This window comes from Pelmatolapia mariae, linkage group LG7 (assembly GCF_036321145.2).
Source record: "Pelmatolapia mariae isolate MD_Pm_ZW linkage group LG7, Pm_UMD_F_2, whole genome shotgun sequence".
NCBI lineage: Eukaryota > Metazoa > Chordata > Actinopteri > Cichliformes > Cichlidae > Pelmatolapia > Pelmatolapia mariae.
The window spans coordinates 31,450,315-31,464,117 of NC_086233.1; the positions used below are offsets into that span (position 1 = coordinate 31,450,315).

Below are 13,803 nucleotides of genomic sequence, written 5' to 3' on the forward strand. Positions count from 1 at the left end.
CAGAGTGTTTCTGAACTGCATCACACAGTGTTTGTGTCAAGCAGCATCAGTTGAAGGCCACAGCAAACACAGCATACATCATTCAGACAAAATAAGAAGCAATCAGGGTAAAATGGCCATGATGTTATAATCTAAGGAGATAAAAGTCATCACACCATTTTCTGGGCAGTTTCAGGAGGCCTGTTGTTGACATCTGTAGCTCTCTCGCGCTCTCTTTCCCTCTCTCTCTCTCTCTCTCTTTCTCCATACATATAACTAAACACTGGCATAAAAGAGGGCAGGCACTGTATCCATACTGATACTTGCATTTCTACATTGGCTAACAACTTTTAATTTGGTAGGTTGTTAGCCACAAGCTGTGTTAGCTGCATGCTTCGACTTGACCTCTAGATGCCACTAAATCCTACACTCTGTCCTTCTGAAACATATGCAGGACTGGTGTATTAGCAAGCTTAAAAAGTAACATAACACCGCTCATTTTTTTTTTACTTTTCTCACTGCTGCAGTGTTGTACAGGTGCATACAGACAGCACTGATGGGTGTGGTTACGGCTAAACACTTCTGGGTATGATTGGACATGTTCTAAGCTTAAAACTTTCAACCAGAAGAGGGCGAATCACTGCTTTTCTGCTGTTAATTGACTTTTTATGGACAGGAACTGAAAAGCACTGCACTCATAGATATTGAATTTTGCATCACAAACAAGTTAATGTTGCTGTAATAGTGTTTATGGGAAAGTCATTATTTAGGATCACAATACAAATGGCATTTAAAAAAAAACCATACAAACAACCCTACAGTACATCTGGACAGAGTATAACACAGTGAAATTTACAGACACAAAACATGTTTCCCTTTGGTGATTAACTTTGCATAATATATTTTATATATACATATTGTACACACATACTTACAAAGGTACACAAAGACTGACACACTAGTAAACAAAGACACTGAATGTTTAGTTGGTTTGATATAATAACCTGAATTAATACTTAAAAGAAATGTTACAGTGAATTTCAAATATGGAGCGTTGGGTCCAGAGCCATATATTGACAAAATCTGGTCAAGATTTTTATGACATTAAAGTGTGAAAGCTGTACAAATTTAATACAAGAAGTTTGCTATGGGGGATTGGTTCCTTAGAATATTTCTCTCATTTTGTCTCAAGTAGAAGTACAGCTAGAGATAAAAAAAAAAAAAGCACCGGCACAGGAAGGAAATGACTAATAAAAGTGATGACTAAGGTGCCCTAGACCACAGTGCTTTATCTCACACATGCATCAAAAATGTATGCAAGTGTTGCAGAGTGATGGTGAAAAAAACTTTTTGTCTGTATATCACAACATAAATTGCCTGATTAATAGGCCAAACATCTGGGCAAAGATACCTGGTGACTTAATGTTAACTCTGCAGCTGAAATTCCTGAAAAACATCTGGTTTCCTGGAAAACGTTTGACTGTACTTTTGGCAGTGATTCTCACTTCGCTGTCGGTTTTTGGGAGGTTTGTCTATGTATTTTGGCCAAAATGTGTTTTGATTTAAAACATTCAGTTTGCAATTTTTAACAATGTGCATCATAGCATTGCCATGCTGGATTTCAGCTGGCACAAAATCGCAAGTTAATGAGAGCACTTGTGGAAATATTACACCATTCGAACTGCACTGGCTCATAAGTGAGTCAGTTATAAAGGCACCCTAAGGCGGGAAGATAAGAATAGACTTTAATTTGTCATTGCTGTCATAAAAATCAAAATAAGCTACCAATAATACTTTTAATGTAAGCGTCAACTATCTCTCTGACAGAGACACAAAATAAAACATGTTTTGGTTGGATATCTGCTTACTTCATATCACTGATACCAATGTTACAGCAAGTAAAAATCTATGCTGGTCATTCAGATTTTGTTAAACAACTGCAGCATTTGCTAAAGCTTAGTGCATTTCTGTGTCTGTGGGGTTTTAGTTCAAGAATTCTCTAAACAATTAGTTCAAATTCTTTATTTTTAAAAGAAAAATGTGTATTTTCCAATGGAGGTGAAAAACACAAAAACTAAACTAAACTCAAGAGCACTGCTTTTGGCTAGCTTTCACTGTGTACCACTGACAAATTACAAACTGCCTTAAAAGTGTAAACCTCTGAGGAATTTGACACAACAAACTGCACAGCTTGCTGCTAATTAAGGTTATGTTGTAAGTCATTAACCATCCTAACAGCATAGTCATAGCATTGTGACACAGTGGCTAGCATGGCTACAGAATCAGTCATAAAGGTTTAAACCAGCCATTCTTGCTATTTCTCTACCCCGCTTGGTATAAATTCACCAGAAGTGAGGTAGGTAAATGCTCATGTATCATCATTAGTTCATGAAAGCTGGTAAAAATAGAGTGGGGGAAGGAAGTTTTGATTTTCTTTTTTAATTTTAAGTTGTTCTGTTAAAGAACCCATTCTCAAGGTACCACAAAGCAATTTGGTACTAACTCAGGCGATACTTTCACATTCACTTCCACAATTCCCCCTTTTCCCTCCCGAGGTCAGCATCAGGGGACCAAGGAAAACACTGAGAGGCAGTCTGCTCAGCACATTTGGTGTCATAATATGAAGTCTCTGAAAGTGCACCAAACATGACTCTCATCCTGTCTTCACATAACTGTCCTCCTCCTACTCTTTTCCCTGGAACAGCTTGCCTTTAAATCCTTAGAGGGAGTAAACAATCCAGGATTTGTAGCAAACATTGGATCCTTACTTTATTTAAACTGAATGGAAGCAAAAACCTGATTTAATGGATTCACAAGAGCGTGTTCATAAAAGAGGATAGGTAGAATAGAATGAAAAAAAAAACAAATCTGGTTGTACTTTGTAACTTACTTGTTGCTAAACAATAGATGACAACTCTACAGCAGAAAATGATAATGTTTGAGGTTATTAAAATACTGTGTTGAATTCATGGATGAAACAGTGTCACAGGGTTTTGGTAGATTGTAAAACATGGAAAACAAGTGAATATAGGCAGGATTTCACTTTGGATGACATCTTTTGAAATATATATAACATTGGTAACAATATCCTGCCTCGAGCCTACACCACATCCATTTAAAGTTAAAGCTTCTGCCCAACAAATGGAGATGAAAATCAAAAACACTATGTTGTAAATCTGGGATCAGGTGAGTCAGCAACCAACAATAACATAAATGTAGGATGTTAAGTTCGATACTTTTTATAATGATGGGACTCTAGACGAGTAATAGTACAAACCTACCAGGCATAAAGTTAGGAAGATTGGATAAAGAGGATGGGCTATACTGGCAATACTCTACTTCACAGATTTTAAATAGATCATATCATCTTTACCTGTGACAACACATTTAACACAAATGGAAATTAACAAAACAAAATAATAACAGCCTATCAGAGTTCTCTTCAGCTCTGTCTTCAGGCAGCTTGAGTCTTTTCAGCTTTCACTCTAGTTGCCATATTCTTCTTGACATACACTCATTTACCTTCTCTCAGTCTGTATCTCCTGTAGAGAATAATCCCTTCAAGATGGATTCATACCCAAGACATTGGGCTTTTTCTTTTTTCTTTCTTTTTTTTATACCACCGAATGTTCATTGTGGTGGTGATGGTGGTGCATGGTGCTGCCAGTCAGCACCGTGTGATTGATGGAAGATGCAGATCGGTCAGATCCCTCTGCTGCCGTCCCATTCACATTCTCCTGCCTCTGGCAGCACAGGATCTGCCTGAAGGTTGCGCTCATCTCCTTGTCACGGTAGGAGTAGATGATAGGATTCATGGCTGAGTTGAACTCGGCGAGTAGCAGGAAGAACTTTTCGTAGGTCAAGACATTGCAGCTAGCGCAGAAAACATCAAGGAGGAGGATGACCAAACCAGGGGTCCAGCAAATGATGAACGCACCTAAAAAAATACAAACTGTACATATTAGTTGAGGTAATTGACATGCCCATCAGATAACCAAAGCCTACTCCATCCTTTCATACACTGCGCTACATAAATGATAACTGGACTGGTACTGTTCTTAATTAATAATGCCTTTCTACTCAATCTGAGTATTCAAAGCACTCCTTTTTATATAAGCCTCATTCATTCATTAACACACATTCATATAAGTGCTTTCTTTCTATTTCACTTTTACATTCAAATTCATACACTCACACTTTGATGCATCAGTGGATACTGGGGGTTCAGTATTTTGCCCAAGGGTACTTCGACATAAAGGTTGGGGGAGCTAGGGATTGAACCACTCACTAACTCCGGAGTAACAGCCACCTCATAATGGAATATAAACCTTAAAAGTAATCCACATCACAACTGTTTCTATATTCTGTTTCTATTTAAAATTGTCATAAGTATAATACTTACATACTTGGAGCTAACGTGTAATTTTGTGATATGTATGAAAGAAACCTTTTTGCCTTAGACTGAACAATTCAATACTATTTATTTTATTTACTTGTCTCTTCACATGAATCAAGCTGACTTCTTCCATTTTCTGGAAGTGGGCCACGTCAACTGAGTGTTTAGTTCCACAGATGATGACACTAAGATTCATCTCATTATGGCACCATGAATTTACAAAGTAATTTGTGTTTGTTTTAGGATTTTAAAATTGTAGCACATAGCAGTTTTTGATCTAAGTATGCAAGATTCATGTAAGTAACGGTCATGACTCATGAGCAACATTTGGGAACTGATTACTTGGTTTGGGCTTTTGCTAACTTACACTTGAATAATAATGAGTCAGTACAGGCAACTTGGAAATGGGTCCTTTCGGTGCCACATTAGAATTCATCCCACCACCTCTCATAATTCTAACAAAACACTATCAATCCACTAACAATGCAACATCCTGTGTTTGAATCAGATAGATATTTCCTTTTCCAATCACAGGGCCAGGGACCCCATTAAATTTGACGCATTGATTGCTTTTAGACCACCACTGAGGTCATCACACATCTATTTCTGCTGTTATGGTGGCGATATCAACTACATTATTTCCAAGAGTTATAGGTGTTGCCACTTATGCAAACCCTAATCATTAGTGCTGGTATAGCAGAAGAAGCTTTTGCCACAAAGTCCTGTTTTGTTTTTTTTATACTGTCGTAACATCTCCTTCAGGGCTTCTATACTGATATCAATACAATGGTGGTAAAAACCAGCACAATCACACATTAGTTTCACTCTACAAACTGGCAGCAGCAGTGGCTGAGCATGGAAGGTCACAAAAACTGAGAGGTGCGCAACCCTATGACACTGTTTTTGTCGTACAGTGCCATTCACGAAGTATAATAGTCTTCTAACACAGAAAATCTCTCTCACAAGCAAATGAGGCCCCAGCTCACTAGGAGGTTTGAACCAGATACCTCCTTAATGTGAGGCAACAGTGCTAAACACTGCACTATGGCGTTGTTTTAGTGCCTCTCTATAATGAGCGCACGTAAACCCCACTGATAGCCTTCCTGTCCTTTTTCTCAAATGTTTTTTGTGTATCTGTTGAAACAAATAACAATCACTCTACAACCACATTAGCATCACTTATGAACCACACCACCATTAGTCAAGAAAACAAAGTGCCAATATCTCTTTATGACCAAATGTAAGTAAAAAAAGGTTAATAAGGTCAAAAACCTCATTAAAAATTGATGAAAAATAACTTAGATTTAAGTGATTTGAATGACTGTGATAAATATTAAATATTAAATATAAATAATAAATCAGCTATGCACTTTGTTCATTAAAGTGGACTCTTCCCCGAGTAGATGAAATATGTTAGCGCTGTGGAAAGGGTCACTGACATTACTCGTGCATGTCAAGTGCTGTGAATTCAGTCATCAGACGATATTTGTCCTAACTATACGACAACTATAGGACTTAGATGGTAAAACAAAGAGTCTTGATGAGAAATTAGCAGAGTTGACAGAGAGAGAGCGAGAGAGGGAGAGCAAAAGCGAGAGAGTATTGACAGGAAGGTCTGTTATCTGTTAGTGTTGTGCAGGCGGCAGCTGCAGTGGAGCTTGACCTCACTTCCTAACTATGCAAGCGGACTCTCCAGAGTTGGATAAATTTCTCAAGCAGTTCATTGCCCAGCATCGAAACTATTTCAACTATTTGTCTCTCAGTGAAACATCTTACTCGGAGCAGGACCAGACTCAGCACAAAAAATGCTCAGAGGAAGCATTTAGAATTTCCAGTCTGAAAAACAAGAGAAAAAAAGAAAAACCTTGACTCTAACACTATGACTGCTACTGTATTTTCTGTTTTTACTGTCTTACTGTGTCAGTGTTGATGTAAACATTTATTAGTCATCCAATCTATCTTCTATCTATCGATCTATCAATCTATCTATCAAAATCCATCAAAAATAATAAATGAAATAATCTGATCACGTCCAGTGAAAAATATATAATAAAACAGTATATGTGCATATATGTAAAGGAAATTTGTTTTATTTCCACTCAAAATGAGAAAGGAATGCCATTTTGTGATTTTATGGCCTTCGAGGTTAACCCTCAAATTCTTTAATTTCCTCCCTGAATCCTAGAGTATATAATTACCTTCATTACTTATCTTTATTGAAGAATTTCCTCTTTACCCCAAAAGAATATGGCTGGTTTACCATAGCCACAGTGTACAGTGTTACTACCATGCCAGGTTTACAAAGGGTAAACCAGAGTTTTGTTTATGGAAGCAACATGTGATTTTTTTTTTCTTCTTTTTTTTTGCCCCGTCACTACTTAAAAATGCCACATGGAGGGAAAAGAGGCTGGAGAATGGAAAGTCACTGGAAGAAGGTAAATAAACACAGCTCTGAAGCAGGCCTGGAAAGTGTATGGAAACGTAGGAAAACTACTTTGGCACACTCGTTGTCTTATAAAAATAAGTAATTACATAGAAATGTGTTAAGATGTGTGTGGCTATTGCAATGACAAACTACTATTGCAACAGTTTCATAAATGACACATTTTCCTATTAGTTTGTTAATGGCTCATGTGTCACCAGAATGCAGTAAATAAACCTTCAAAGGAATCGTTTTGCTGTCAAAAACCTGATAAAGAGCTTTAGGGGAGACATTTTTAGTTTGGGGAATGATTCTCAAGATTTACATAACTCAAACCAATTGTTAGAAACAGCAGCGCACAATGGATTAACTGTGCCATTGCTCATGAACAACATATCAAAAATGTATTGCTTCGAGGGGGTTTATAAAGACTGAGCTGCAATTTTACTTGTTCAACTGACTCTCAACACAAATATCTAATTAGCCAATCAAATGGCTTAAGGCATTTAGACATACAGACACGGTCAAGATAACTAGCTAAACTTCAAACTGAGAAAGAAAGGTGATTTAAGAGAATTTGAACATGACATGGTTGTTGCCAGATGGGCCTGCACTCCCATAAATACAGTTTCTGAAATACTGGCCTGGTCTGAGTATTTATGAAACTGCTGCTCTACTGGGACTTTCCCACACAACCATCTTCAGGGTTTATAGGGAATGGTCTGAAAAAGAGAAAATACCCATGGAGTGTCAGTTCTCTGGGCAAAAATATTTCACTGATGGCAGAGGTCAGAAGAGAATGGCCAGACTGCTTCGAGCAAAATAATCACATATTAGAACCCAGGTATGCAGAAGAGCACCTCAGGATGCAAAACATGGCGAACTTAGAAGCCTGTCAACTAAGACGAGGAAACTGATGCTACAATTCACACACATTCACCAAAATTGGACACCAAAGGATTGGGAGAATGTTGCCTGGTCCAATGAGTATCAATTTCTGCAGGCATTTGGACAGTGAGGTCAGAATGTGGAGTAAACAACATCCATCTATGCGTAATATCAACACTTCAGGCTGATGCTGGTGATATTATAATGTGGAGACTTTTTTCTTGGCACATTTTGGACCCAGTAGGACCAAATGGACATTATCCAAGCACCACAGCCTACTTCAGTATTCTTGCTGACCTTATCTATGCATTTGTGACCACAATATACAAATCTCCTGATGTCTGCTTCCAGCAAGATAACACACCATGTCACCAATCTCTCACTATCTCAAACTGGTTTCTTGAACATGACCGTTCAAATGGGCTCCACTGTCACCAGACCCCAATCCAAAGGAGCACCATTTGGATGTGGCGGAATGGGAGATATGCTTCATGGATGTGAAGCTGACAAATAAGCAGCAACTGTGTGATGCTGTCACATGAATATAGAACAAAATCTCTGAGGAATGCTTCAGTCGTCTTGTTGAATCTATGCCACCAATTAATTCGGTACTAAGGGGAAAAGGGAATCCACCTTCGTACGTCCTAGGCGAGCCTAATGAAGTATGAGAGGTTGTTCCTATACACTTTCTAACTATGCAGTTTCTCAGATTATCATTTAGTTACTTAAAAGAAATTTTGCATGGTGCATTTGTAGAAATGTTTACTTAGGACTATTCTATCCTATAGCATGAACTGCTAATATTAATATGGATTGCTTTATCCAAGTGTATGATACAGCAACAGTTTTTTAACCACCACCATGCTCTCTTTCTTATCTTAAGACTTTTCTTAATGCTTACATGGCAATGTAATGGCATGAATGGTAAGTATGGTACATGTTTTTTACTTTTCCATTATTTTCCACAACTTTTATCCTCTGTTTTTTTTCCTTACAGAAATAATCTTTTATTAGAAAAAGAACATGGATCTATGGCCTAGGTAACGAATAGGTGGACCACAGATGCATTTCTTTATGCACCCATACCTATTACTACATATTTATCAGACCATTTCTATTTTACTCTGTGCAACCTTTGTCGTATTTATGGTAGGGTTATTTTAATCCTGATAGATAAGAAAAAAGAAGAAAAGGGGAAACTCAAACTACACTTTTTCATGTTTTTTTTTCTTTAAATAAGCCCTTTATTTAAAGACAACTTCTTGAAAAGCTATTTTTAAATTTTGAATGTAAACCTTGCTTGCTTTACTTGTAAAAAGAACATTTTATTATGAAAGTACCCTCCAGTTCAGTGAAAATAAATAGGAAACACTAGTTCAACAATGGTGAATTGTAATTTCTTTCTTTTACTTCACAACCAGTTGTTGCCTGTTTACAGACAAGTGTTAGGCTATTTGTAAATATACTGCATTCAATTATAATGCATAAGGAACTTTAGCATATTGTGGACCTTTGTTTGAGGAAACTTTCTCTATCCCGACCTCCTTAAATTCTAATTAAGTATCCTTGGTCTATGGGAACAAAAATAAGGAAATAATAGAGGCCAGATTATGGCAGTGAACCCTGCACTCCCACAAAGACACATGCACGCAAAACACACATGTAGAACTGAGGGCAGATAAACACTCACATGTGCAGACACAAACACATGCAAACACTCACTTACTTAATTATACATGGCACAAAGACAGATGGGTTAAATATTTTGACGATGTTGAGAAAGCACTCACAAAACTTTATTCCATCCTTGAATCTGTTGCCTCACACCAAACACTGTAATCATTATTATGTGATGACATTTAGGGGGCTTTGGTGTCATAGCACGTTATCTCACTAAACATATTAGTAAGTGTGGGTCTGGTTCTTAATCTAGCATTTTATTTCAGCAACACGTTTGCTCTAAAAACTGGTCAGGTTTCTATTATTTTTCATTATTAAGATGCTGGTCTTAGTCACACAATGAACAACCAAAGAACTGTAAAAATATAACATCTGTGATTATATGTCTTCTTTTTCTCCTCATTCTCCAACAGGCAGTAGGCTGCCTCTCTCTGAATAAAGCTGGCAGGATGTTCTTGTTAATATGGAGTGCTTTTACCCTACTGTCACCAAGATTCATTCATGTTGTTTGTTTTTCTAATGCTATGCTTATTTGGGAAAGACTGGCGAGACTAATACGACTACATTAGCCAATCAGACAACTGTTAGGCTGGCTAGGTGAAAGTGAATAAAGTGTTGGTTGATTTTTCAGTTACTTCGATTTCTTTACAATGGTCATAATGACTAAATTAGAAAAGAAGATGGCTACATTGTTAGATGTTAAATGTGTTTACTTTTCAAGTGAGCACTTATGGGCTGATATTTTTTTACAGTAAGACTGAAACACACATACTTAAAACAAACTCTACTGCTAACACCGCCCCTGCTACTTTTCTTTTCTTTTCTTTTTTTGTTCAAAAGCTAAACTCATAAGTACTCACAAGCTAGGAAGACTAAGCTAACACTAGAAAAGAAAAGTTTTTGTGCAAACATTACAATTGCATGTTTGCATTACAATTTTAGTTATCCAATATTCTACATCCAGTAAAATATTACATTCAAGAAACAGCTTCCTATTCTTCTGTCTTACATTTTCATCACTCAATTATTTTGGAAGGCTCATTATGCCAGCTTAGGTTTCCACTAATGTGAATTCTCTGTGGCTCTTAAAAACACCCCAAATTGAATTATTGCTTTCATCTTCTGTGAGTCTCACTCATTTTCCTACAATTAATCTATTTGTATCATTTTTTATTGCTCTCCTCAGTTTCTTTTCCTTTTTAAAATCTATTGTTTTTCAAAAATCCCTTTATGAATTTTAAAATCTTGAGTTTATCCTTTCTTTGTATCTTGGTTTTTTGGGGTTTGTTTTCATTGCACGTCTCTTTCTGATCGTGGTCATGTTTTCCTTTCTGCAACCTGTATTCTTGTCAGCCATCCCCTGCTTCATCTTTTACTTGTATCTAACATTCTGTCTCAACTGTCTCTCTAACCCAATCATTATCTGTGGTCATGACCATGATCCCTATATATATTTCTAAAAGGGCCCATTAGTTTCCCGTTTCTCCACAGAAGGATTTCTTTTCCCATTCCCCTCTTACCCACATCAGTGCTTCCACACAGAAGATTAGATTAAAGTTCACATTCAATAGCTGAGAGTCCACAGCACAGAGTCCACAAAGATGCTTGTGGTGTACACAGTGATGGAGTCTTGTAGTGGTTTCACAGTGATCTAATGGTTAGAGAAACCAGCTTTTGACCGGAAACACAGTGAGTTCTTTGAAATAATGGCGTTTCTTTCCTGCTTGACCCACACAAAAATAGCCTATCTGTTTATCTGCAGACATGTTTGCTTGGCAGCAGTGACTCATGTGTAGGCACTGAGACTTTTTTAAATCTGTCATTTTTTAATAAACTTGGAATAAAAAAAAAAATCAAACATCAACATCAAAAGGTCTACTTAGGTTCTCTCAGCTGCTTGATAAGAAGGCAACTGGACTTATTTTGGTTTGTGAAGATGGTTAGCCTCTCTTGTCTTTTAGTTCTAAAACAACTGATATACCTTTTAACCTTTTAACTGAAGATGCAGACACCCTAACAAATGCAGCATGAAAATCTTTTTCAAATTTTGTGGGATCAGATCGTTTTTGGAGACGTATTGTAACTTGTATTATAGAAAAAGATACAGAAGACAACAGACATCAAGGCGGGAATGAAACGAAGGTCCCGGTTTGAAATGAGCAGCAGGTTTTGTGTTTAAGATGTATATGTTTTAACAAAAAAGGAAATAAATAAAAATTAATTTGAAAGAATAAGAAAACTATATTATTTTGAACACAATCTAAAAGCAATTTATAACACCTTATATATTTAACTGTTTAACTCTAAGTCAAGTGTGTCATATTGGATATATGAGTTTTTGTGAGTTTCTGAGACTTCTACATACTCAGTGTGACTTTTTTCCCAGAAAAAGTCCAAATAAAATCTACAATTCATTTTTGAGGAATGCATTGAAAAAGAAAATGCCTTATGTAGCAAATATTATACAAATTTAAATGGCCTCAAATGTAAAAGGGTTAAGCAGTGTTTAAAGTTTGCCTGAAAGTAAAACCCCATGCTGCTGAAACCACATTTGTAAGGTGTAGATCCTGCCATAGGGAGTGATTACAAAGACTGTATTGGCTACAATTATTTCTTACATTAAGTGACGTACACAGATGCACACAAACTCAAACACACAGAAAACAGGTGACACTGTGAGATGCATGCCAGTTGTGTTTTCATGCTGACAGTAGATTGGAGCGTTCGGCTTGCGGTTTTTACAGATTGGTTCTGCTCAGCCAGAAAATACACTAGCATTATAGCAGAAAATTATAGAAATGTCTGTGTATGAGTAGGGCACATTTGTTAGTGTGTAATCATTAATTTCTGTCCTTCCATTGAAATCTAGATACTGAAATAAGTCCTCGGGGTAAATACTGACAGCTTATACACTGTAATTTGGAGACAAGTACAAGTCTGTGATATGGCATCTGCATTTGTTTGGGCATGGTATTGCTTGGCACTCCATGCTGTCTGACGATGTGACCTCATACAACACCATAAGCTTTAAGATAATCAAATCATTCACAGAAGACTCCAGCATTTGCCAACAACTGACACACACACACACACACGCACACACACACACACACACACACACGCACACATGCTGAACAAGGAACATGGCCAATTTGACGGCTGTTGGCTCATTTAAGAATAATGAAGGGAATCTCTGTCTATGTGATTCAAAAACTTTTTTTTAAATAAACACAAAGTGGGTAAAACTAGCAAGGCTATCACAATAACCAAGTCTATAATCTGATGCACTACAATTTTTCATGATGAGTGCCAGTTCACTGAATTTGGTTGTTTTGTAAGTGTAAACACTTGGTACTTGTCTAGCTGGGAAAAAGACAATCTGATTGCAAATCAAAAAAAGTAATCACAGAGAAAAACTGGTTGCATCATTTGTTTAGAACTTCTTTTGTGGGCTTTTTTCCAATGCTGTTCAATCAAACTGGTAATGGAAGTTCGTTTTTTTAATCTACACTAACTGGTACTGAGACTCTTTTCTCAGACTTTCACTTATTCGGATAGCATAAGGCGGAGGTGGGTTGCAAAGAGGTTTGGAGATGCAGAACAATTATATGCACTCTGAAATAGCTTAGAGAATTTTCCCTTATGGTAGATTCCCATTTGGGTGCATGGAAGTATATTGGCTCCACTAGATGATGTGAGCTGGTATTTGCCAGGATTGCTCCTGAGCTTCACTTCTTGCTCAGCCTAAACATATTGCTGATTTGAGATTTTTGTGTGGTACTAAATTTTGAAGAATTGGGCTTTAAAAATTGGTTGCTGTGACTGCATTAACAGTTATGGGTGCTTTAGACTAAAAACAACTGGAATTTTACATGTTCTTTCCTGGAGATGGAAAAATCCTTTATAGTCAGTTTTTTGGCACGTACTGATATGCGTATCAGCTGAAGCTAAAAAACAAATTTGTTTTTATTAGTTTTTTTGTTTAATGAAAAGTAAGAGAAGTCCAAAGGTTTTCAGTGCGTGTACAATGAAACAGGCAAGCAATACAAGGGAGAGACTTAGTTTGGGACATGGAATTGAGTGTTCTTGATAGTGCTTCAAAATGACCTCATTTAGACTAAACCAAAATAGATCACACCCTCACTCAAAAGACTTACTTTCTCAGTAACATGTCGGCTTGAGTAGAGAAGAACAAATGTGGCTTGTTCTAAAAATTTTAAAACAATATTTCAAATTTATGCTAATGATTTACTGATTAAACTGAAAAGAAACTGTAAAAACATAAAGCTATTTTTCTATTTTCGGTAAAGAACATTCATCTCTAGTCCGAAATACATGAAGCTAAATGACTGTAACTTTGTTTCTTAACGTTAATTCCTGAATCCTAATGCTTACTATTGTTATGTGATTATAAAACCTGTGTTTTCTACCTAGATTT

At 36.8% G+C, this 13,803-nt stretch overlaps 1 protein-coding gene across 1 annotated transcript in view; it reads right to left on the bottom strand.

Annotated features, from left to right (window-relative positions):
• Window positions 1–706: 706 nt before the first annotated feature.
• Window positions 707–13,803, bottom strand: part of lpar1 (lysophosphatidic acid receptor 1) — a 33,763-nt gene continuing 20,666 nt past the window's right edge. The window contains exon 3 of the mRNA XM_063478811.1: window positions 707–3,916. Within this exon, the coding sequence (XP_063334881.1) occupies window positions 3,594–3,916 (323 nt within the window). The 3' untranslated portion in view covers window positions 707–3,593. The remainder of the gene's footprint in view (window positions 3,917–13,803) is intronic.